General features: G+C 35.7%; 1 protein-coding gene across 6 annotated transcripts; it reads right to left on the reverse strand.

Moving 5' to 3' along the window:
- Window positions 1–4,231: 4,231 nt before the first annotated feature.
- LOC140962448 (uncharacterized) lies at window positions 4,232–13,329 on the reverse strand. 6 transcript variants are annotated; one of them, XM_073421346.1, is made up of 4 exons: window positions 12,461–13,051; window positions 9,940–11,063; window positions 5,280–5,328; window positions 4,232–4,559 (listed from the first exon to the last, which is right to left on the reverse strand). In XM_073421346.1, exon 2 carries the CDS (start codon window positions 11,060–11,062, stop codon window positions 10,349–10,351), a length of 714 nt encoding a protein of 237 aa, XP_073277447.1. In that variant the 5' UTR covers window position 11,063; window positions 12,461–13,051; the 3' UTR covers window positions 4,232–4,559; window positions 5,280–5,328; window positions 9,940–10,348. The 6 variants fall into 6 exon arrangements, 5 of the variants coding, with proteins under 5 accessions (XP_073277447.1, XP_073277448.1, XP_073277446.1 ...); XM_073421345.1 differs by lacking the exon at window positions 4,232–4,559 and adding an exon at window positions 13,109–13,329 and having other exon boundaries at window positions 4,566–5,328; window positions 12,461–12,509; XM_073421343.1 differs by lacking the exon at window positions 4,232–4,559 and adding an exon at window positions 4,566–4,815 and having other exon boundaries at window positions 4,856–5,328.
- Window positions 13,330–27,289: the final 13,960 nt, after the last annotated feature.

Genomic DNA, 27,289 nt, shown 5'->3' on the forward strand with positions numbered 1-27,289 from the left:
AAATAATTAAATGAAATGAACATGTCATCCAAACGCATCTTGGATGGAAATGAGAGCACTTGGTGAATTTACGTTGCATATTCGAATATCCAGTATTTTAATACTCATTCTGAGTATATCATTTACCAAATCATGTATTTTAAAATTGAAATTAGGTATTTCGCAAGTAAAACTAAGTACTTGAAAAAATTCAATGATTAGTTACAAATTTGTTTTTTTAACAATAAAAAAATAATTAAATGAAATGAACATGTCATCCAAACGCATCTTGGATGGAAATGTGAGCATTTGGTGAACTTACGATGCATATTCTAATATTAAGTATTTTAATACTCATTCTGAGTATTTCCTTGACCAAATCAAATATTTTAAAATTGAAATTAGGCATTTCGCAAGTAAAACTAAGCACTTCAAAAAGTTCAATGTTTAGTTGCGAATTTGTTTTTCTTTTAAAAATATAAAAATATTTAAATGAATGTACATGTCATCTAAATGCATCTTGGATAGAAATACGAGCACTTGGTGAACTTACATTCCCTACTAGAATATCCAGTATTTTATTAACTTTTATGAGTATCTCAATTACCAAATCAAGTATTTAAAATTGAAATTAGATATTTCGCAAATAAAAATAAGTATTTCAAAATGTTCAATGCTTAGTTGCGCAATTTTTAANTTTCATTTACTAAATCAAGTATTTTAAAATTGAAATTAAGTATTTCATAAGTAAAACTAAGTATTTCAAAAAGTTCAATTGATTGCGAATTTGTTTTTTTTTTAATAAAAAATATTTAAATTCAATTTACATGTCATCCAAATGCATATGAGTGGAAAAAGAAGATAACCAACAAAAATAGGTATTTATATAATTTTTTATTAATTAAAAGGGTAAATAGGTAAAATTGCATGAAACATGTAGTAAAAACCAGGTTTGTCTTTTGTCAAGTATTAAAATACAAAAAAAAAACTTTTGGGTACTGAATCTTAAATAAATCATAGACAGATGTATTTTTCTCCAATTCACCCTTATATTAATTAGTCTTAATGCAATAATTTGGTTTATTCTTCACTTTTTTCAGTATCGAAAAATGTGTTTAGAGATAGGTGAATAAATATTTTTAAATGTGTTGAAACTTTCTTTGATAATTGAGCTGAGTTACCAGTTCAATAACATATATGAGTGCGGAAATAAATTTTTTATCAACTAAGCTCATAACAAAAATAATGAAAGAAGAAAATGGCTGAGATGAACGAGTTTTAGTTGCTAAAAGTTTGAAGAATATACTTCTACGTCTTTCTTTCTTCAATTTTAAGGAGCATTTTTACTAGAAGATTTAATAAGTACAATCCTTGTACAGACATATTTCAGCCCGGTTCAACAACTTTTTGAGTTGAAACTCCTAGTACACCTATACTTTCGATCTTATCAGAAACATATTTCTGATAGATAATGATTACAAGTGTTTTCTCACTGCATATTTATATCTTATGTAAGTGTGTAAAAAAATATCTATCAACAATGGATCTGATAGAATCTGTGAAGAGTGTTCTTGACGGGTTGATTTGATAAATCGGTGGAATGAAGCTGGAGAATGCTTGAGTGCTAGATTGCTTGAAGGCTCTTTTTCTCTTAAGTTTCGGTAGCTTGAATATGATCTTGATCTCCTATTTATAGACGATTTTACATCAAACGTTATAGTCGGTAGGTGCAGATGTACTGTTAAATTGGAGAATGCCACATATCTTTGTATTTTTCTCAAAATAGCATAGACAAGGTATGTTAAAACAGATTATATAGACAAGGCATGTTAAAACAGATTAAAACAGAGAATAGGAAACCAAAGACACTAATTTTAAATTATATGATGATATCTTGTCTTTTTCTATCAAAATTCTCGCTAAGTTGTCAAAGAAAATAGATATTGTTATCCTATGGATGAGCCCATTACCCCTGGTACATCCTTAGCCCAAATGGAAGACAGACCTATCACGAGCCCATGTACTCTCCTATAAATAACAGGTTTGAATGTTCAGTTCATTTATTCAATATATTATTTTTCAGCAGCACCCTTAGCTGCTTTGCACTTATATCCTCAGTATCTGACTTGAGCATTGGAGGGACAACGCCGGGACACCCTCCCGGCCCCATTCTAACGGTCTTATTCGTGATTTCAGACTCAGTGCAATTTCGAAACCTACGTCTGGACAAGTGACACTTGCTGGAATCGGACCCTAAATTTTCCGTGAGTATTACTTGGCGCCGTCTGTGGGAAAAAGAGTTGGAGTCTTTTGCGAGGACCAAAAAGTCGCGCGTTCGTATTATGAAAGGGTAGTGAGGGAGGAGGGAAAAAGAGCTCGTGTGGAGGTTAACATGATTAGGAAAGGAAGAAGTGGATGTGTAACGCCCAAACATTCGTATGCATATGATGTAAGGTAATGATTATGATTAAGTATGTTCATTATTCCTTTTATGGTTTAATATAATTATCTTTTGGGATATGGGATGTAATGGTGATTATTTAAGGTTTCAAGTTATGATATGAATGGTAATGAATGATATAAAATGAAACAGAGAATGGATGGGTAGAATAGAAAGTTGATCTTGAGCCAAATAGGTAATGAAATTGATGAAACGGTATGAAAATTGTAGCAGTAGTTGTGGTTTTTAGCATAATATTTTGTATTTTGATCCAAATGATGTGAAGCTACTTCCATTTGAAAGATAAGATATAAGGCTATAACTTTTATGTTTTGAGTTTTGTTCAAATCATTGTGGAAGAAAAGCCAAAACCGCCCCGAAATGTGTCGTGTGTATCGTTGTTCTTGAACTGACACATGTTGGAAGAATGAGCATAACTTTTTACTCAGACCTTTAAATGATATGAAACAAATTGGCAATGTAAGTCAAGACATAGAGCTACAATTTTCATATTTATCACGTTCTCAAATTATGAAGGAAAGAGGCATTTCTGGAGCAATCTTTAGGGTAGCTGTGCGTAGAGCGTGTCCGAGCAGTAAGAAATGACCGCCCGAGCGCCACTGAATCTGAAATTTTGGATTTTGGACAGTAAGGTCCGCACTAGGGGGTAAATTATGACCGTCCGGTCATGCTGTACAGTGTAGAAGCGTGTTTTGGGTATTTTTAGGTATAAAATCGAGTGAGACTCTCATTTTCCTCATTTCCCTTCTCTTCCTTTCTCTTCTCTATCGATTCTAAGCTAGGGTTCTTCATCTTCTTCTTCTCCTCTCTTTTAATCAAGCAATTAATCTTCAATTCGGAGTTGAAACTTCACCTTTTTAGTGAAAAGAGCAAAGGTAAGTGGTTTTTCTTCTTGTTCTTGAGTTATTGTAGATGGTGAAGTTGGGGGATGGTAGTTGTGATTGATGTATTGGATTAAATGGTCCTTTAAGGTTATTATTTGGGTGTAGTTGATTAGTTATTGGATTTATTGTTGTAGGATCAACTTCAATGGTTAGGAAACCAATTACTCCACGTGTTGTAAGTGGAATCATTTCTTAAACGCATCACATGATCCTATATGTATGTGTTTTAACGATTTTATAATGTTTACTCTTTTCAAATTCCATTCATGATATATATATATAAATATGTATATATGGTAGTGCAATTATATGTATTTTTGAATGAAAGGAGTTAAACTTTAAACGATGTCTCTAATGTGTTTGATAAAATGCCTGAATGAAGTTTTATGTGATTGAATGATTGGATTGATTGTGATAGTAGCGGTGTTGCCTCTGGCAATTCTAAATGAAAAGGTTAAGGAAAATATTTATGATCATGATAAAATGTTTTATGTTATGTTTGAGGAAAAAGAAAATGTTAAGGTTTATATTTGCATGTCATGAAAATGTTATTTTTACGTAAAAATAGTTTCACTGTTGCTTGTGACTTTATACTTATTATTTGTTATAAAGATTATAGTATGTTGAGTCTTTAGACTCACTAGGTGTGATGGATGCATGTGAGTTTGATGGAGGTCTTGATGGTTGACCTGGCTGGACTGAAGGTGCACACGACCCGAGGACCAATGTGAGGCCCATTTACTCTAACGACAATTAATGATCAAACAATAATGGTTTGATTTAAAACTGCAGCGGAAATGGTTTAAAATACTTTAAAACAGACCTCAGGGCCTAGAAAAATTTCGGCATGACCTCCACGTAAGCAGGACATCCCGAAAAACTCAAGCAGCATTTTATATCAAAATATACTCCAACTAGAGTCATAAAAACAAAAACCAAAATCAACAACCATAGCCGCACTGGCCAGAACTAAACAAAAATTAAAACTTACCACACACTCACCAGATCATAAGAATCATAGGGTCAACTCAGAACATCACAAAAACAACCAAATATCACTACAAATACACGGGGCATCTCCCCGGCAAATAAACTACAATACAAGACTAAAACAAACTCAAGACATACAAATAGACTAACTGGGAAACTCCACTAACAGAACCAAGCAATCCAACCTCAATCCCGAGCTCCACTGGCGGAACCTCGGCCTGATGCTGCAAAACGACTCGGGAGATCTACCATGGTGCCCAATAGCAACCACAGCAGCCCCTCCAGTAAACAACTGAGGTTAGGATTCTGATATGAAACAGTTCAACAATAACAACAATAATCATAAATCATGCATAATCATATAATAAAATGTAATATGCAATGCATGAAAGGCTCAACGAATAATCGGGATAACAGGAGCCAACAAACGGTACGATAACAACTGGAATAATGCTCGAGCAACAACACAGGGGAGCTACATCGTCATGCAGCTAAACCACCCTGCCAAGTATGCGAGGTATGCCAAGCTGTGCTGAATAACACCCTGACTCGGCCTCCATACAGCTGATACGGTATAACAGGATGGCACAACAGAACAACTAGATGACACAATCCCAGCGCTCACCTCAAAAGGCTGCACTAACCACGAGATTGTTCAATCATATCTACGGTCTCATGTGTATAGGTCTGTCAGCAACACAATGATCCCGAGATAAACAACAGTGCCAGATAACAACGGATATCAACAATGGGCTAACAAGAACGATAGGGCTCAACATGAATGTCATAACTGTATGTCCGATGCTAAATACCAATAATGTGTCATAATAATAAACATAGATCACAACGAAGGCATTTAACAATTTACAACAGTCAACAAGTCATAAACACGATCCATGTAACACAGAATGACAATTAAACATAATTTATGTTTTACCGTCGTATGTTACCGAGCTGTAACATACCTATACCAACTTGACAATCCAATATCAACTTCACTTCAAGACTCTCGGCCTAAACAAAACCACAATAAGCCGATTATGAAAACTACATTCCACACCAATGTCCGATTTAGCACAAAAGAGCATAAAATTCGTATCTCTCTCAATATTAACTCAAATCAATATCCGCCAATTGGAAATGAAATATAACTCAATTATATAAGTTTCTTTAGTTGAAACCATCTTCATAATCTCAGTAGATTATTCTCAGAATTTTCAAGAACACACAACTACTTCCGAATTCGCGAACAGAATCTCATACACTGAGCAGTTACAGAAAAACAAGCATAACTTGCTCAATTATTAATGGAATTTAACAAATTTTATATCATTACGAATACAAGACATAGCTCTACAACTCTTATTTGAATTACAAGTCCAGATTCCGAGCGCATAATTGACAAAAACCCGAATTACAGTAGGCGTCCTGCACAGCACAGTTGCAGAATTTGATTTTGGCACATTTGGTAGAAAAATCATAACAAATCCGTTTCTTATCGAAATTTGATGATTTTAGCGGCTATAAACAGAAAACTTAAACCACTACAAAGTTTATTTAGGTCTTTCTACAAATTCAAACTACAAAAATCGCAGTAACCCAAAAACTGGAAGAATTTGTGCAGAACAGAGCACCAGAATAGCAGCTTCGATCTACCCGTATCCTTGCTCAAACTTCTCGATTTATAACTTGAATCGAAGCTTAGGATGTTAGGAAGACACCCCTTTAGACCGATCGAGATTTAGACGCCGGATGGAGGAGATATTGCAACTTTCCCGCAGCCGCTCCAAGGGTTGCGGGAATTGGGTTTCTTCTTTCTTTTTTTTTTCCCTTTTCTTCCTTCTCTCACTTCACGTAAGTTATGTGTGTATGTATATGTATATCTATATATTGTGTATTTGGTTATTAAAATAAAATAGTAATTCAAGCTCATTTATTCCGGTCTGTATTTGTTTTGCTCTCGCGTGTTATTTAAACTCTATATGTATTTTATATCGTCAAATTCTCCGATAGTCTAAAATACATATTTTTAACATACTTTTTGAATTTATTTGGCATAAATAATTATTTTAATTTACAACTCAATAATTATTCTAATTATGCCAAAATTACCGGATAATTAATTATAGGGCCTTACACTTCTCCATCCCTAAAAACAAATTTCGTCCTCGAAATTTCTGTTTATACACATACATCTTACACATGATACGAAACCAACAATACATTACTAAGAATCAAACAGATATGGATAAGATGCTCTCATCTTCTCTTCTGTTTCTTACGTTGATTCTTCTACACCATGCCTCGACCACTGAACACGTACAAGTGGGATAACTTTATTGGGTAACACTTTATCTTTACGATCCAATATACAAACAGGATACTCAATATATGATAGAGACGGATCAAGTTCAACCTCATCAGGCTGAATCACATGAGACGGATCGGGCTCATACTTACGCAACATAGAAACATGGAAAACATCATGGATGCCAGACAATGACTGGGGCAAATCCAAACGATAAGCACAAGTCTCAATGCGCTCAACAATCTCGTAGGGGCCAACGAAACGAGGTGACAACTTACCTTTCATACCAAAACGAACAACACCTCTAAACGGAGAGATTCTCAGAAACACAAAATCTCCAACTTGAAATTATAGAGGTCGACGACGTCTGTTAGCATAACTAGCTTGCCGATCTTGGGCAGCTTTCATTTTCTGACGAATCAACTGGACTTTATCATGCATTTCCTGAACAATGTCAGGTCCAGTCAACTGCTTCTCACCAAATTCATCCCAACAAAGAGGTGATCGACATCGTCTGCCGTACAAAGCTTCTAAAGGTGCCATACCAATAGTCACCTGAAAACTGTTGTTATAAGAAAATTCTACTAGTGGTAAAGCTTCTTGCCAACTGTCTTTGAAATCCATGACTACAGCTCGAAGCAGATCCTCGAGTGTCTGGATCGTGGGTTCTGTCTGACCATCTGTCTAAGGATGGTACGCAAGTACTCATCGCAAGTCGGGTACCCATTTTTTTTTTTGGAAACTAGTCCAAAACTTTGATGTGAATCTAGGGTCACGATCTGAAACTATTGCAACTGGAATTCCATGAAGTCTCACAACATTTTCAATATACAGACAAGCCATCTTCTTGTATGAATATGTCCTCTCACACGGAATAAAGTGTGCTGATTTAGATAATCTGTCGACAATCACCCAAATGGCATCGAAATGACGAGAAGTACGTGGCAAATGCGTGACAAAATCCATAGCCACGTGCTCCCAGTTCCACTGAGGAACCTCAAGACTACGCAGTAATCCTCCAGGTCTCATTCGTTCTGCTTTGACTTGCTGACAGATCATACAACGAGACACAAACTCAGCCACATCTTTTTTCATATTCTTCCACCAAAACTGAGGCCGTATAATATGATACATTTTTCTGCCTCCTGGATGGATACTATATCGAGTACAATGAGCTTCTTTAAGGATGGCTGTACGCAATTTCGGAATATCTGGGACAACCAACCTACCATTCAATCGAAGAGAATCATCTGAGTGAATTGAGAAACCAGATTGATGTCCTTGAGATACTAACTCATAAGATTTTAGAATTCGATCATCAGTTTTCTGAGCTGACTTTACAATCTGAATCAACTCTGGCTCAACAGAAATATGAGATACACAAACAGCATTACCTTCGATTTGAAAATCCAACCCAGAAGTGCTAATATCCTCTCGTAACATAGAAACATGAATCGAGGATAAATTAACATCAACAATCTTACGACTCAAAGCATCGGCAATGACATTCACTTTTCCCGGATGATACTGGATCTCACAATCATAATCTTTCAAAAGATCCATCCATCGTCTCTGTCTCATATTCAGGTCTGACTGAGAGAACAGATACTTCAAACTTTTGTGATCATAATAGATTACAAATTGCTCCCCAAACAAATAATGCCTCCAAATCTTGAGAGCAAAAACGATAGCAGCAAATTCCAAGTCATGAACAGGATACTTAGACTCATGTGGTTTCAACTGACAAGAACCATAGGCCACCACTCTGCCATGCTGCATCAGTACACAACCTAGTCCTCGATTTGATGCGTCGGTACAAACAACGAATCCTCCAGAACCACTTGGAATGGTAAGAACTGGTGCAGAAGTCAATCTCTTCTTCAACTCGACAAAACTTGACTCACATTCATCAGACCAAATGAATCTCTGACTTTTTTGAGTCAGTTGAGTGATAGGTCTAGCAATCTTTGAGAAATTTTCGTAAAATCTCCGGTAATAACCAGCTAAACCCATGAAACTACGAATCTCTGGCACATTGGTCGGTCGTGCCCAGTTCAAAACTGCTTCCACTTTACTTGGATCGACAGAAATACCATGTTGAGATATGATATGGCCCATAAACACAACTTTATCTAACCAAAACTCACACTTGGATAGCTTGGCGTACAACTGCTTCTTTTGAAGAATTCGAAGAACTATCCTCAAGTGTTTGGCATGCTCTTCCTCGGACTTGGAATAAACAAGAATATCATCGATGAATACAATCACAAAACAATCGAGCTATTTACGAAATACTCGATTCATCAAGTCCATAAACACAGCAAGAGCATTGGTCAAACCAAAAGGCATAACCAAAAATTCAAAGTATCTGTATCTCGTGCGAAAAGCTGTTTTCGGCACATCTTCTTGTCTGACTCGCACTTGATGGTACCCAAAACGGAGATCAATCTTAGAATACACCGAAGTACCTTGCAACTGATCAAATAAGTCATCAATCCTAGGAAGTGGATATTTATTCTTGATAGTAGACTTATTCATTTGCCGATAATCAATACACATCCGCATCGTACCATCTTTCTTCTTGACAAATAGAATCGGTGCACCCCACGGTGAAGAACTCGGAAGAATATAGCCTTTACTCAACAAATCATGTAATTGTTCTTTCAGCTCTTTCAGCTCAACAGGGGCTAAACGATATGGTGCTCGAGATATGGGTTCAGTTCCTGGCATTAATTCGATAATGAATTCAACTTCTCGTTCTGGTGGAAAACCAGGAATCTCTTCTGGAAACACATCAGGAAATTCACAGACTACAGGAATATCAGAAATCCGTCGCTCATCCAGCGATAGATCCACAGCATAAACCAGAAAACCTTCATGACGAGAATCTAACAATCGATTCATCTCAATGGCAGAAACTAGAGAAATCTTGGCTTGAGAACCACGGCCATAGAAATTCCATTTAGGTGCAAAGCTAGGTCTGAAACGAACTATTCCTCGATAACAGTCAACAGTGGCACGATTAGCAGTCAAAACATCCATACCAACGATGCAATCAAATTCATGCATAGGTAGAACTATGAGATTCAGATACAGAACATTTTCATCGTGAAACAAAACCGCATTGAACACCACATTATCAGTGATAATCATTTTGCCCATCGGAGTAGCAACAGATAGATTGGAATTCATATTAGTGGTGCGAAGATCATGCAAAACGAAGAATGCATGAGAAACAAAGGAATGAGATGCTCCGGTATCAAATAACACTCGTGCTATAAAACCACATAGAGTACAATTACCAGTAATGACAGTACCTGGAGCTGCCTAAGGCTCATCCTCAGTCAAGGCAAATACATGAACAGATGACTGATTCTGTTGACCACCTTGCCCTCTGCTCTGATGCGAAGGGCGACTAGGCTGATGGAAAGACTGGGACGCTGCTGGAATTCTATTACTTTGAGCTCCACTACCTGCCTGGGCTGATTTTCTCGTCTTACTAGGACAGACTCTAGCAAAATGACCCGGCCGACCACAAACATTGCAAACCCCTTGAACTCCAACACACTGATTACTGGAATGCTTGCCTCCACAGTGATCACAGTCAGGTCCACTATAGCGATATCCACCACGGTTCCCTGAACTCCCCGAACTCGAAAAACTAGAACCAGGCTTCTTAAATTGCTTCCCACGTGGACGAAGAGATGCAGAACCAGATTGATTGAACTATTGCCTTCTCGAATGATGATGTTGGGTAGGAGCTCGATTGCCACTTCTCTTAAGACTAGCTTCAGCCCTTTTTGCTATTTCCACTGCTTCAGGATAATTCAGTGGCTTACCAGTAGAAACAAAAGGGTGCAGATGATCGTTCAGTCCTTCAATGAAACTTTCAACAACAGTAACCTGACTCGCAGCAACATGTGGAGCATATCTCAGCATAGCATAAAAAGTATCAGCATAATCCGCAACTGAAATATCGCCTTGTTTCAGGTTATGAAACTCAGAAGCCTTAGAACTGTAGAATGATGGAGGACAATAACTTTCCATAAACTTCAGCTTGAATATATCCCACGATGGAACAATCCTCTGAGCATCTAAAGTCATCAATGTAGTAGACCACCACATTTTGGCACGATCTTTCAACTGATGCACAGCTAATCTCAATCTACACTCTGGAGGATACTCAATCAAATCAAACAATTCCTCAATCTCAAAAATCCACAATTCTGCTTTCTCAGCTCCCTCCGAACCACTGAATCGAGGTGGATGCATAGAATGGAAACGCGCAACTAATTCAGCCATCCTAAGCTGGTCTAGATGATCAGCAGCTTGCTCAACAAAAGTATCATCAACAACACGGACACGAGCTTTACCATGTCCACGACCTCGACCTCGAGCTAAAGGAATCTCATCAACAGGAATTTCTCCACCACCCTTCATTCTATATGATAAAACACCAAAATTATTAGAATGGAAGTAAACAAATCATATAATCACATAAGCATGTTGTCAAGTAGCATACACAGGCGCAACAACCATTTTAGTGCCAAGACTCAAGTGTCCTAGACTCTAGTTCGAGCGTATCCCAGTTTACACTCTGATACCAAGATGTGAGGCCCATTTACTCTAACGACAATTAATGATCAAACAATAATGGTTTGATTTAAAACTGCAGCGGAAATGGTTTAAAATACTTTAAAACAGACCTCAGGGCCTAGAAAAATTTCGGCATGACCTCCCCATAAGCAGGACATCCCGAAAAACTCAAACAGAATTTTATATCAAAATATACTCCAACTAGAGTCATAATAACAAAAACCAAAGTCAACAAACATAGCCGCACTGGCCAGGACTAAACAGAAATTAAAACTTACAACATACTCACCAGATCATAAGAATCACAGGGTCGACTCAGAACATCACAAAAACAACCAAATATCACTACAAATACACGGGGCATCTCCCTGGCAAATAAACTACAATACAAGACTGAAACAAACTCAAGACATACAAATAGATTAACTGGGAAACTCCACTGACAGAACCAAGCAATCCAACCTCAATCCCGAGCTCCACTGGCGGAACCTCGGCCTGATGCTGCAAAACGACTCGGGAGATCTACCATGGTGCCCAATAGCAACCACAGCAGCCCCTCCAGTAAACAACTGAGGTTAGGATTCTGATATGAAACAGTTCAACAATAACAACAATAATCATAAATCATGCATAATCATAGAATAAAATGTAATATGCAATGCATGAAAGGCTCAACGAATAATCGGGATAACAGGAGCCAACAAACGGTACGATAACTACTGGAATAATGCTCGAGCAACAACACAGGGGAGCTACATCGTCATGCAGCTAAACCGCCCTGCCAAGTATGCGAGGTATGCCAAGCTGTGCTGAATAACACCCTGACTCGGCCTCCATACAGCTGATACGGTATAACAGGATGGCACAACAGAACAACTAGATGACACAATCCCAGCGCTCACCTCAAAAGGCTGCACTAACCACGAGATTGTTCAATCATATCTACGGTCTCATGTGTATAGGCCTATCAGCCACACAATGATCCCGAGATAAACAACAGTGCCAGATAACAACGGATATCAACAATGGGCTAACAAGAACGATAGGGCTCAACATGAATGTCATAACTGTATGCCCGATGCTAAATGCCAATAATATGTCATAATAATAAACATAGATCACAACGAAGGCATTTAACAATTTACAACAGTCAACAATTCATAAACACGATCCGTGTAACACAGAATGACAATTAAACATAATTTATGTTTTACCGTCGTATGTTACCGAGCTGTAACATACCTATACCAACTTGACAATCCAATATCAACTTCACTTCAAGACTCTCGGCCTAAACAAAACCACAATAAGCCGATTATGAAAACTACATTCCACACCAATGTCCGATTTAGCACAAAAGAGCATAAAATTCGTATCTCTCTCAATATTAACTCAAATCAATATTCGCCAATTGGAAATGAAATATAACTCAATTATCTAAGTTTATTTAGTTGAAACTATCTTCATAATCTCAGTAGATTATTCTCAGAATTTTAAAGAACACACAGCTACTTCCGAATTCGCGAACAGAATCTCATACACTGAGCAGTTCCAGAAAAACAAGCATAACTTGCTCAATTCTTAATGGAATTTAACGAATCTTATATCATTCCAAAGACAACAAATAGTTCTACAACTCTTATTTGAATCACAAGTCCAGAATCTGAGCGCATAATTGACAAAAACTCGAATTACAGTAGGTGTCTTGCACAGCACAGTTGCAGAATTTGATTTTGGCACATTTGGTAGCAAAATCATAACAAATCCGTTTCTTATCGAAATTTGATGATTCTAGCGGCTATAAATAGAAAACTTAAACCACTACAAAGTTTATTTAGGTCTTTCTACAAATTCAAAGTACAAAAATCGCAGTAACCCAAAACCTCTCACCCAAAAACTGGAAGAATTCGTGCAGAACAGAGCACCAGAACAGCAGCTTCGATCTACCCGTATCCTTGCTCAAACTTCTCGATTTTTGACTTGAATCGAAGCTTAGGATGTTAGGAAGACACCCCTTTAGACCGATTGAGATTTAGACGCCGGATGGAGGAGATATTGCAACTTTCCCGCAGCTGCTCCAAGGGTTGCGGGAATTGGGTTTCTTCTTTCTTTCTTTTTTTCCCTTTTCTTTCTTCTCTCACTTCACGTAAGTTATGTGTGTATGTATATGTATATCTATATATTGTGTATTTGGTTATTAAAATAAAATAGTAATTCAAGCTCATTTATTCCGGTCTGTATTTGTTTTGCTCTCGCGTGTTATTTAAACTCTATATGTATTTTATATCGTCAAATTCTCCGATATTCTAAAATACATATTTTTAACATACTTTTTGAATTTATTTGGCATAAATAATTATTTTAATTTACAACTCAATAATTATTCTAATTATGCCAAAATTACCGGATAATTAATTACAGGGCCTTACAACCAGCGCTTCTACTTTTCCGCGCTAACGATTTATGATTTACGTTAAAGATTTTACGACTATTTATTTATTCTTTTGAGAGATTTTTGAGAGGTTTAGTATGGGTTATACTTTTCAAATTTATTACTTTTTAGGTTTGGTAAAACATTTGACGATCTCATATTATGACTATTTCACTTGATTTTCAAATACTAGTTGGTTGGTTTATTTTTAAATGGTGCAAAATATTTTATGAAAATATTTTTATGTATAGTAAGAGTTCGGCCGATTTAGTGAGGTTTGAAAAAAAAATATTCTAGTACTTTTTAAGCAATAAAAATGGCAGACGTTTCAGTTTCGACTCTATTATTGGCATATCCATGATTTTCTCCTCCACGCTCGATCTCCATGTGTACGCCAACAACGTCTCATGCAAGTCACTTTCATCACTTCTATCAACTCTCCAATCATGGCGATTAGGTACAAACTGTCTCTTCGTCACCCTTTTCATCTCTTTCCACGTGACTATATGTTTCTTACCACTTCATCTCCTACGCAACACTACTTTATCCCACCAGATAAGATCATTATCAGTAAACTCGCTGCAAGTTCGTTTTACCTTTATAGCTTCTGAATAATCCTATACCTCAAAGATACACTCCATCATCTTCTCCCAATCAAGATACGCCTTTGGATCGGCTCCCCCATCGAAATATGGAACTGTCATCTTTAAATCACTCCTCTTATACTCACCCCGAATTTTATGCCTTTGACTCTCATCATGTCGCCTATCACAATCCCAATTCAATTATGACGCTCTATCCTCCTCAACTCTTTTCTCTCTTTTATCCCCCTCGACTTGACTATACTTCTCACGTAAAGGCTTAAATTCTTTCTCTCACATTCTATCCAACTCTACAAGCATTGTTTGAATTTATCTATCATCGGACATGTGTACCTACAAGAAATGTTAGTAGAAAACAATAAAGAATAAAGTTTCCTCGCCATAAATCATCACTAGTCAGCCCCAACAAAATTCACTCAACTCTCTTTTTTTTTTTGTCCTCGCTACAATTATCTCACACGTCACTCCAAGAAAGAAACGCTCGCACTCAAGTGTTTCACTCAATTTTGAGAGTTCTTTCGTAAGGTACACTAAATGCTTTGTAGCTTGTGTGCATCAAACTCACGAGTTCAAACCTCACGATACTTGCAAATCAACATACTCGGACTGTGTAAAACAAGTGATTTGACGATTTTTTTTCTACAGACACTTGGATATGGCTAATAATAGAGACAAAAGCAAAATTCAATACTAAATAATAGCACAAATTTTTTTCTATACTCTTTTTTCGATCGCTCTCCTTTTTTATCGAAAAACAACCCTCTTTTGTTTTTTCTTTTCAACTTTCACAACAACAAAAACGAGACGTGTGCAACAAGAACAACAATGTATGACTCAAGAATAATATTCCAGAATCACAAAATTCACAAACAAAAAATACAAGATTCTACAGAAATCTTGCAACACAAGGAAACAAAGAACGACAATAGAAGAAGAAAAACAACGCCACAAAATTATGAAACTTTGATAAGTTCAATTTGAGAAACACAAAAAAGTGTGAACAAAATCGAAGCTTTCTGGTTGAGAGAAAAACTCACAGATTCATTCATTAATAATCTAAATCTTCTACAATAATGTTTACAATGTGTTTTTATAAAATAAAAAAAAAAAAAGTAACAAATCATTAAAACTCGCAAGTTAGGGTTTCCATGTTAAAATCTGTAATGTGCAGCGTTGGGCAGAGTGTTTTTGGGCACTGGGGCGCACTGGGGATGATAATTTTGGCCATTAAGATGCGTTGTCCTCGGCCTGGAACGATGGGGTGTGCGGTCCTAGGCCTGGTGCACTGTGGCACTTTCTTGTTGTCTTCCAAGATCATTTTGCAATCGAATGCTTTGTTACGTTGCTCGATACGTCTTCATGAAATACTTCCTTGAACTCCTTCAAGCATTTGAATATGCTTGATTATTCATCTTTAATCATTATCAAGCTTCTACGATCGAGACAACACAGATGTGTCATGGCCGATCAGATTCATATCAATTTGGATGACTAAGAATTCTGCACTCATTCAATTGGCCAATAGGCGGCTGAGAGGAACTGTAAAGCCAATTTTTTACGATATTGGTATAGATGAAAGAAAGTATGGAGAAAGTACCGAGAAAATTTAAAGAATGCACTCACCGAAAATTGGATTAATTAGAGGGTTTGAATGTTGCTAATGAAAACAAGAAATCTGAAGCCTTCCAACATGAGTATGTCATCCTCATGAAAGATTGAGGAACAACTTATGAAATGATTAAAAAGAAATGGGGTATGGAGTATATTTTTAGATTTATATTTGTATTTGTATTTGTATTTATAGTTGTGTGTGTAGTTGTACTTGTATTTTTCTGGTTTTTTTAATTCATCATTTTATGTAATGTTATTTTCTCAAATTAAGTAATTTAGTTTTCATTAAATTCACTTTCAAATTAGCCGAATTAGACTGTACATGCTAATTTTATAGGTTTTAGTTTATTTTTTTCAAATTATTAATTTTATAAAATTTAAAATACTAATAAAATATTAAATTAAAATTTTTAATTAATAATAATAATATATATATATATATATGGTAAATGAAATTATAAATAAAGATAAGTGAAATTATAAATAAAAATTAGTGAATTGAAAATGAAACCCATCAAAAGTTACTGAAGAGGTTTATGATAATAGGAGAGGTTTCAAAAAGAAGCTACTGCTGCAATGCATAAATCACGTTTTTTCTATTGTATTGCAAAATACATTGCACGTCGACTATTACTTGTGGATTCTTCCCACCATCTTGTCAATGTTAAATTTTTTGGAAATGTGTATGTTTAATGGGTACAGTTATTTGTGCCTGTGAGTTTCAAAACAACATTAATATATAGATTTAGAAAATGATAGATGCACTGAATTTGTAATGAAATAAAAATTATATGAAGTGTGAAAATCATAAATTTGAATTTAGCAAACTAAAATTCGTCAAAATTATATATACACACAATTTTGATATCTTGAGCACATCTTATCGGACGCTCGAACATCTCACGAGAATTCAATGCAGCAAATTTTTCGAGTCCCGAAAATGTGTGAGAGAACAACCAATTTGATGTTTAATAAGGTGTTCAAGCGAACATCTTGCCATACCCAATATTGTCAACCTGATAGTGCGCAAGATAACATCTATTCTATTTTATAAAAATTGAGTGCATGATAGAAACCAGCAAGAAAGGATACCAAAATATGTATATCTATTTTTTTCCCTTCCATCATGGACAAATTCACCAAAATTATTTTTGATCAAAATTGCAGTTTAATCACTCTATTTCTTATAATTACATTTTGAATATTCTCATTTAAATATAAATCAAATAAATTATAAAAAAATTGTACAAGCACGTAACGCACGTACCGGTGTACTATTATATATTATGGCTCGAATATTATATATAGCGCGACTTATCCTTCACATTAAGTCATTATTATAATTTATAATACCAACTTCACTCTTCACATAACTAATTTTCAGTCGTATTTTAATATATATATGTTCCTAGTTAATATATATTTAGTTGAATATTTATGTTACAAATTTAAAACCCATTTATAAATACTTGACTGGACAATATCATATTCAGACTCGCAATCACTTTGTTTGCTTATTTTCTTAGATATTTTAGCAAGATTCAAATTTATACAACTTTCTCATATCACTTGTCTTCTAAGTGCAGAATTCAAATTGAGCACTAGAAATCAAATCAAGACTATTATATTTCTCTATTAAGATTGCAACTTCACACCACCATGTTCAAAGGAAATCACTTAGTCAAAAGCCTTTGGAGATAATTGGTAGAGGAGGTGATCATTTGATTAATAGTCATAAGTTCGATTAATCTCTCTATCAACATTTTTTCGAACAAGCCTATCGCATAGAGTTTACTTATTAAGATTTACCTGACTAGCGTGGTTTTTAGGTTATTGCGTTAGCCCGGGGATTTACTCAGCCTACACCAAAGAGCGGTCGCGGTTCCATCGTCGTAAAAAAAAAATTATATCATGAAAATGAATCGCTTTTCTAGAAAAGAAATCAAATCGCGGTGTTTGGACTATTGTGCGGTTTAAAAAGTTTGAGTTGTACTGCTACCACTAGCTATATTCGTAAAGCAACTGTAACGCCCCGAAAATTTGAAGGTTCACACAAATCACATACATGCATGCAATTATTAAATTTTTTGTATTTTAATTGAATGTTTTAATTGCATTAAATTAATTATGGTGCTCATATTTACCGTTTAAAATATATTTTTATACATGGTTGCAATAAAATGTATTTTTAAAGGTTATTCGAGTTGCGATCGAAGAACGGAGACCGAGGGCTAAAAAATAGAAAATGTTTTTNTCATATTTTAAATAATTAAAAATAATTATCTAATAAAAACATTTTCTATTTTTTNTTATTTTGACAAAACTATTTTAATATTTTAATTAAATCCTAATCAAATACTAGTGGGCCTAAACTTATGCTTAATAGGCCTAAAGCCTTGTTAGGAAATAATTAAGTATAAAATATGTTAATCATCTCAAACCCTACACACAAAATACACGCCACACACCCTCATAATTTCTTCAAAGTTACGACACACACACACACCACAATTTGGGAAGGGATTTTCGTGAGGCTCAAGGAGGTTTCAAGCCAAGGTCTTGCCCCGTTCTTCGCAATCGTCAATATATATTCGAGCGTTTGGCATGCATATTCTTTCCTTCAAAACACCATCACACTATATTATGATTTTATCCATGTTTTGTATGGAAATCAAGGGGCATGATACTTATTTTCGTTTTCACATGAGTATGGGTTTTAAAAGCTCAAGTTTGTCGAAAATTCACGTTTATTATGATCTCAAAAGGTCTGCCATGATAAGGACATACCCAAGCACGGTTTTACAGGAGTTTAGAGTCCTAAGATCACCCTAGAAACGCTGCATATCAAGAAACAACAAGCTGGAAGCTTGGTTGCTGTCATATGTGGTCAAGGGTTCGGTTTTTGTTCTTCATGGCTCGGCTGGGCTTTGGCTGGGACCAGAGGCTAGCCAGGGCCATGGGGGGAGTCAAGGGTAGAGTCCTAGCCATGCTAGGACTCGAGTTAATGGGCTGGGAGGAGTCCTTGCCAACAAGGACTCCTACCCGAGAGTTGAAGGTGAGGTGCGCAGGTTCTATGGTCTGCACAGGGATGTGGGCTCGGCCAAGGGGGCTTAGGCTGGGCAAGGTCGACTCTTTGGGGTCCTAGGTGAGTGCACAACAGGCTGGTTCAAGGGTGGCTAGGTCGGCTAGAGTCCTAGGAGTGCAAACATGAGTCCTTGTCCACATGGGTTTCTCGGCCACTTCATGTGAAAGCTGGTGTGGTTCGGTTATGGGGCTTGGTCAGGGTCTGGACTAACATGGTTCGAGAGTGGCACGAGAGAATCGAAAGATGGCTCGGGGTGAACTTCTATGGGTCAAATAGGGTTTTTAAAGTTAAAATAATTCGAGACATGGTTCACGGGGGTCGAGTCGTGGTTCACAAGGGCTAAACTAATATAAAAAGACTAATTTTTAAATTTAGAAATTTTATATTAAAGTTTGGGTTTTTCGGGATTGAAACGCTTTCAAAACGACTAATTACGAATTAATTAAAAAACCTAGTATTTAAGCTAAATAAAATTATGGGAATTTTAATTTAGGCTTAAATAAATATTTGGGACATGTTAGAGTCAATGAAATTAAGAAAAAGTCAAAATGTAAAATTTTACGTCTAGGGGTAAAACGGTCTTTTTACACCTAAAAATTAGTAAACGTCATGGCAGTGTCTTAAATGCTTTTTATATGCTAAAATGATTATTTTCAATGATTATGGGTGTTTATGAATTTTTATATGTTAAATTATGATTTTTAAATGTTCATGGATTTTTATAGTTTAATTATTAGACATTTAAAAGATATGTTGCATGCTTGGTTTCAAAAAAATAAAAACGATACTTATATGCATGATTTTTATTAAGTGATGATAACATGTTGAAGGACGTGAAGGGATTGTGACTAAAAACGATGATATGTTGGAAATATCGTGAGGATTATGGTCCTAGTGGGAGCCCGACAATCGAGTTTTCTTGGATACGAATACGAATACGTTAATATGTTAATATGTTGGCCAAGAGTTGACCGGTGAGAGTGTTGCTGGTGTTCCCGCCGCCCAGTACTGTGGTTTTCTCTAGATGGATCCATCGCCCAATACGATTAAGAATATGAGTCACAATCACGATCTGAATTCAACAAACACGAATATGATGAGATGAATATGTTGATATGAATATGGATACGAATATGAATATGTTTATGTTTATGTGAAAATGTTTATGTTTAAAGTTGATGCATCATTATGAAAATGTTTTCATTTAAAGTTTATGCATCACGATGAAATTTATATTTTAAATATAAGTATTTTTACGATACATGTGATCTGTATATGTAGTACTTGTTATCAAGAATATGATGTGTTGAGTCTTTAGACTCACTAGGTGTGATTGATGCAGGTGATTATGATAATAATGTTTATGGAGGTCTTGATGGTTGACTTTACTGGACTCAAGGTGCACAAAACCCGAGGACCGACGCTAGTTTTCCGCACTAGTTATGATTTATGATTTTAAGTAATGTTAAAGATATTTTTACGACTCTTATTTATGATATGAGAGATTTTTGAGAGGTTATAGTACGGGCTATACTTTTCAAATAATGTTTTTAGGTTGGTAGAACGTTTGACGATTTTATGCTTTAAAATATTTTCCTTTGGATTTTTAAATGTTAGTTGGATGTTTATTTTTAAAATGGTGCAAAAGTATTTTATGTAAATGTATATGTAGTTGGCCGACTTTAGGAGAGGTTAAAAAAAATTTTCTAGCACGATTTAAGAAAACGAGTAGCAGACGTTTCAGTTGGTATCAGAGCAAAGGTCCTGTGAAGGGTTGTGCCACCATCAGCGCCGGAAAGATCAGTCGTCAAGCCTCAAATTGTAAGTTTACATATTTTATATGATTTATATGTTGTTACCTGCATAAGCACATGAATTATATGTTCACGTCACATGTTTAATAGCTTTATGATAATATATTATTTATATGCTTTAGAATTTTTATACATGATACGATATGAAATAAGAAATTATTTGATTTCAACGCATGTTGGCTTTGTGGTGGAATTGGACTATGTTGATTTTTGAGTTTTAGTATTGACGTTTTACTTTTTGGGCCATAAGTTAAGCGTGAATATTATGAATGATTTTGGGACATGTAGATTTACTAAGAAAATATTTATGATTTGTGGTTACTAGTTGAATTAATTTTTGAAAATTACTCATAAGTAATAATGATTCGAAGACTGCGATTATCTTTGAAAGTAAGAAAATGTATAAATTGGGATTTTAAGTTTGATGAAAGGTAAGATTGGTTATAAGAAAAAGATTTTTGGGTAAATAAGTTTAAAATTATCGAAATTTATGCTATGGGAAACCTATAGAGGGAATTAAGAATGCCAAGAAATTATGGGTTAACTATAGGAATTTTGAAATTAAGAACCAATTAGGATAATTTTTGAGGAAATTAAGAATTACTTTTGCGATTTTTAAGGAATTTGAGAACTAGTTTAACAATAAGCGAAAATTGAATGGATTAAATGATAAAAATTTTGATGATTTAGACTTTTAAGAATATTTGGAACCTTGAGATATCTTGGTTATAATGTTATAAGAAATGTTAGTCAAGGTATTGTAAGATAAATCGATATTAGGCTTGAAAATTTAAGCGTTAGCGGATGCATTTGAGATTTTAAGATTGAAATTGATGATTTGATGAACATTTTGGGTATAAAATAAGAAAAATAATATACGATAAGTATGGTCATCCATCTTTTAATATTGAGAATCGTAAGAAAAATTGAGATTCGATGTTATGATAATACAGCACTAAGTTATTACGGGTCTTTTTAAGTTGTGATTTGCAAATAAAGATTTAGAAAGTAAAATTAATTGAGATCAAGGAGACGTAAGGACATTCTAGAACTTAAGTTTGATCAGAGTAGCGCAGCAGAAGAGTGAATTTTTGGGATACTAGAACAATATCTAAACTTTGGATTATTAAGGATAAGCGAATTTCGAGGACGAAATTCAATTTAAGGGGGGGGGATTGTAACGCCCTGAAAATTCGAAGGTCCACGCAAACCATATGCATGCAATTATTAAATTCTTTTGTATTTTAATTAAATTCGCTCGGTCCTATAGTTAGTTACAAAGTCGAAGTCACGTGTTCAATTTGCATGAACTGCAGTGAATACCATTATAAGGATGAAAATGACCATTTTGACAAACTAACTATTTGAATTAGTCTACGCTCAACTGAGAAACTTTTATTACAACCAATCAAACTAATGAAATCTGCAATAATTTAGAGCACGGTGAGAAAAAAACGCATGCCAAGTTTTTCTAATTTGATTCACTTTTTTTAGGGCATGAAATACTGAAATTTTAAAAATGAATGTGCCTAATAAATAATTCATGACACACATTCGTCCAAAATTAGGATTTATTTTCATCAAGTTTGTTAAATTAGATGGTGTTTCTACTAAGGAAAAGGTTTTTGTACTCATCTCCCTTGTTTTTGATGTAATTGACATTCAGTTAACTCTTTTTAAGGATTATCAGCGTACACCAAAGAGCAGTTGAGATCATAGATTCCAAGAGCCAATAAAATAATTTTTAAGGATTCCGGAAGGCCGGAGAAGAATGGGTGGCGTGAGGGGAAATTGAAAAATTACGAGAAAATTACATTTTTGATCATTTAATTTTTATGTTTTTTATATTGTCTTGTTCTTGATTAATTTACGATTTTAATTCATTAACTTGAATAAGAACAAGGTAAAAGAAGGGCATGGTCAACCATCATCAATGCTCCGCCTCTGATTCGGAACCAAAGAATTGCATTCTATATATTCATGAATTATGTAAGAATCTTAATTAACTCTCAACCATATAAATAAACTACTCCACCTTACCAAAAAAAATAACAACAATGATATATAATAATGCAACCTGTCGCTCGGCTTCTAGACATAATATATAAGATAATGCATGCATGTGTGCACTTATTTGATGAGATTATGGTGTCAAACTATAGGTTATTAATTAGACTTGTGCATGAAATAATAATGCTCCCAATATTGTTTCCCATTGGCCAATATTTTAATCAATTTCTCATGTAGCTACTGATGGCTTCGATTTCAAGATTTTGAATTGATTTATGTGATTATTGAGGCTATGGTGGAACAAAATATTCTTCCATAATCTGACCTAGCTAGCAATTAGCACATGATATATATATATATATTGTCGGCAATAGGTGGCAGACTATATTTATTAGGGTTGGTGGCAAAAACGTTTATAAAACGTGAGTTGGCATATTTGACTAATAATTCAGACAAAAGGAAGACGTGTCTTCCCACGGACAAGGGGCTCTATAAATATAGCTCCCATTTTCATTCTGAAATCATCCCTTCTTCGAGTTTTCTCTCATCTTATAGCATTTGAGTGCTTAGTTCTATAATATTTGTGAGGTGTTTTGTTTTTCTTTATTAAAAAAGTGTGTGTTCTCTTTGTACACACAGTGAGTGGTTGCACACCATAAAATATTATAGTAGAATTCTTTTCATCTTGCCCGTGGGTTTTACCGTAATAATTTTTAGGAGTTCTCCACGTAAATATCGGTGTTCGGTTTATTCTTTATTTTCATATTTATTATCTCAAATTACCGCAAGTGGGACTAACAAGTGGTATCAGAGCCTTGTTTAAAATTTCTTAAAATTCTGAGTATGCTCTGTGGTTGCAGCCTAGACTGATCTTCCACATCAAAAAAGTTTTTTTGAGATTTTTTTATTAAGGTGGGATTATTTTGTCCAGTCTACTAAATTGTTGTGGACATAATGGCGAGCAGGTACGAGATAAAAAAAATTCAATAGAAACAATTTTATGCTGTGGAAAATAAAGACACAAGCAATTTTAAGAAAAGAGAATTTCTTGGCGGCTATTGGAGATAAACCGGGGGAAATTACGGACGATGGAAAGTGGAATGAGATGAATGATAATGTTGTTGCCAATTTACACTTGGCTATAGCAGACGAAGTATTGTCAGGTATCTCTGAGATAAAAACAGCAAAAGTTATCTGGGATACTCTGACAAAGATGTACGAGGTCAAGTCGCTACACAACATGATTTTCCTAAAGAGAATGCTTTATACTCTTCGGATGGCGGAATACTCATCGATGACCGACCATATCAACATATTAAATACTCTATTTGCCCAACTCACTTCCATGGGGCATAAAATAAGGGAAAATGAACGTGCGGAGCTTCTACTTCAAAGTCTACCAGATTCATATGATCAACTTATCATCAACATAACCAACAAAATTCTTATGTGCTTTGTAAAATTCGACGTTGTCTTAACTGCGGTTCTCAGAGAAGAAAGCCGGCGCAAAAATAAAGAAGATAGGTTGGTAACTTCGAAGCAGGCAGAGGGTTTACCAATGATAAGAGGAAGATTTATGAACCGTGACTCCAGTAGGAGCCAAAGATGAGGTAGATCAAAGTCTTTGAAGTAAGAAGAAAAATATTTACTGCTTTAAATGTGGTGGTAAAGGGAACTTCAAAAAAGAGTATACGAGTATCGAGAAAATTTCTCAAGGAAATGTGGCCAGTACTTCAAGTAGTGGCGAAATATTATTCAGCGAAGCAACAACAATAGCAGAAGGCAGACACAAATTTTGTGACACATGGATTATGGATTCAGGAGCGACGTGGCACATGACGTCTCGAAGAAAATGGTTTGATCATTATGAACTAGTCTCAGGAGGATCGATATTCATGGGAAATGATTATGCCTTGAAAATCGCTGGGGTCGGTACTATCAAAATTAAAATATTTGATGGCACCATTCACACCATATAGGAGGTACGACATGTGAAAGGACTGACAAAGAATCTTTTGTACTTGGTGCAATTGGATGACATCGGGTACAAAACCCGTATCGAGAATGTGATCATGAAAATTGTTAAGGGTGCGCTTGTGGTTATGAAGGCGGAAAAAATTGCTGCAAATATGTTTGTACTCTTGGGAGAAACACACAAAGAGGCGGAACTAGCTGTTGCATCAATTGGTTCAGGAGAAGAATTAACAGTGTTATGGCATAGAAAGTTCGAGCATATGTGAGAACGAGGGTTGAAATTTCTCTCAGAACGGAAGCTATTTTCGGGACTTACAAAGTGTCAATACCCTTTTGTGAGCATTGTGTTACCAGTAAACAACACAGATTAAAGTTTGGCACTTATACTGCCAAAAAAAAGCATATTGGAGTTGATTCATTCGGATGTTTGGCAAGCACCGGTTGTATCCCTAGGAGGAGCGAGATGCTTTGTCTCGTTCATTGATGATTTCTATAGGAGATATTGGGTATATCCAATCAAGAAAAAATCAGACGCTTTCCAGTTCTTCAAAGATTTCGAAGCAGGGGTTGAACTTGATTCAGAAAAGAAAATCAAGCGTTTGAGGACTGACAATGGAGGAGAATATACCAGTGATGAATTTGATGCATATTGTCAACATGATGGTATCAAAAGACAGTTTACGATGGCTTACACACCTCAACAGAATGGAGTGGCGGAGCATATGTATAGAACCTTGTTGGACAGAACAAGAGCTATGTTGAGGACTGCGGGTCTAGACAAGTCATTTTGGACGGAAGCAGTCAAAACCGCTTGTTATATTATCAATCGTTCTCTTTCAATGGCGATTGATCCGAAGACTCCGATGGAGATGTGAATGGGGAAGCCAGAAAATTATTCTTATTTGCATTCATTTGAAATTCATGTGTACGTTCTGTACAATGAGCAAGAAAGATCGAAGTTGGGTTCGAAATCCAGAAAATGTATCTTCTTGGGATATGCTGATGGAGTTAGGGGGTTTCACTTGTTTGATCCTACTGTTCACATGCTTGTCATCAGCAGAGATGTTATCTTCGAGGAAGATAAATTAAAGGGAGACAAAGGTACACTAAATTCAGAAACTATTATATTTCAGGTGGAAAATAGGACGGACGAAAGTCAAAATTCTTGTGAAGCAGCACCAGAGAACGAAGAACAAGAACATATTGAGGCTGAGGTTTCCGATGTGAGGCAGTCAACTCGAGACAGAAGACCATCAGATTGGCTTTCAGATTATGTCATTGAAAGCAATATTGCATATTGTCTGTTATCAGAGAATGGTGAGCCATCGAGTTTCCACGAGGCTACTCAAAGCTCGGATGTATCTTTGTAAATGATAGCAATGTAAGAAGAGTTGGAGGCATTAGACAAAAATAAAACATGGGATCTTGTTATACTACCATGAGAGAGGAAAGCCATTGGAAACAGACGGTCTATAAGATCAAGCGTGATGACAATAACCAAGTGGAGCAGTATCGTGCTAGATTAGTGGTAAAAGGATATGTTCAAAAAGAAGACATTGACTTCAATGAGATATTTTTTCTTGTTGTTCGGCTTAAAACAGTCAGAGTATTTGTGGCATTATGTGAGGTGTTTGACCTACATCTAGAACATCTAGATGTGAAAATAACATTTCTTCATGGAGATCTTGAAAAATAAATCTATATGCTCCAGCCAAAAGGCTTTGCGAAAAAAGGCAAAGAAAACTTGGTTTGCAGGTTGAACAAATCTCTGTACGGTCTCAAACAGGCGTCGAGTTGTTGGTACAAGAGATTTGATTCCTATATCATGAGCCTTTGATACAACAAACTAAGTGCAGAATCTTGTACAGATTTCAAGATGTATGGTGATGATTATATCATTTTGTTGTTGTATGTGGACTACATGTTGGTAGCAGGCCCCAACAAAGATCAGGTCCAAGGATTGAAGGCACAGTTGGCTAGGGAATTTGATATGAAGGACTTGGGACCCGCAAATAAGATTCTATGGATGCAAGTTCACCGAGATAGAAGTAACAGAAAGATTTGGTTTTCCCAGAAAAATTATTTGAAGAAAGTCTTGCAACGGTTCAACATGCAAGATAGCAAACCAATATCGACCCCTCTTCTTGTTAACTTCAAGTTATCCTCTGATATGTGTCCTAGCAGTGAAGAAGAGAGGATGAAGATGTCTCGAGTACCATATGCATCAGTAGTGGGAAGTTTGATATTCGCTGTACTCTGTACAAGACCAGACATTGCTCAAGCAGTGAGAGCAGTTAGTCAGTATATGGCGAATCCTGGACGAGAGCATTGGAGCATTGTCCAGAGGATCCTTAAATACATTAAGGGTACCACAGATGCTGCATTATGTTATGGAGGATCGTGTTTTACACTCAGGAGCTATGTCGATTCAGATTATACAGATGATCATGATAAGAGGAAATCTACTACTGGTTATGTGTTCACACTTGCAGGGGGAGCAGTAAGCTGGGTTTCAAAACTGAAAATAGTTGTGGCGTTATCTAC

This window comes from Primulina huaijiensis, chromosome 17 (genome assembly GCF_012295235.1).
Source record: "Primulina huaijiensis isolate GDHJ02 chromosome 17, ASM1229523v2, whole genome shotgun sequence".
In the NCBI taxonomy this organism is placed as follows: Eukaryota; Viridiplantae; Streptophyta; class Magnoliopsida; order Lamiales; family Gesneriaceae; genus Primulina; species Primulina huaijiensis.

What these genes read in the sequence shown, in the direction of transcription:
- LOC140962448 (XM_073421347.1), bottom strand. Translation starts at nt 11,062, where the DNA reads ATGAAGGGTGGTGGAGAAATTCCTGTTGATGAGATTCCTTTAGCTCGA.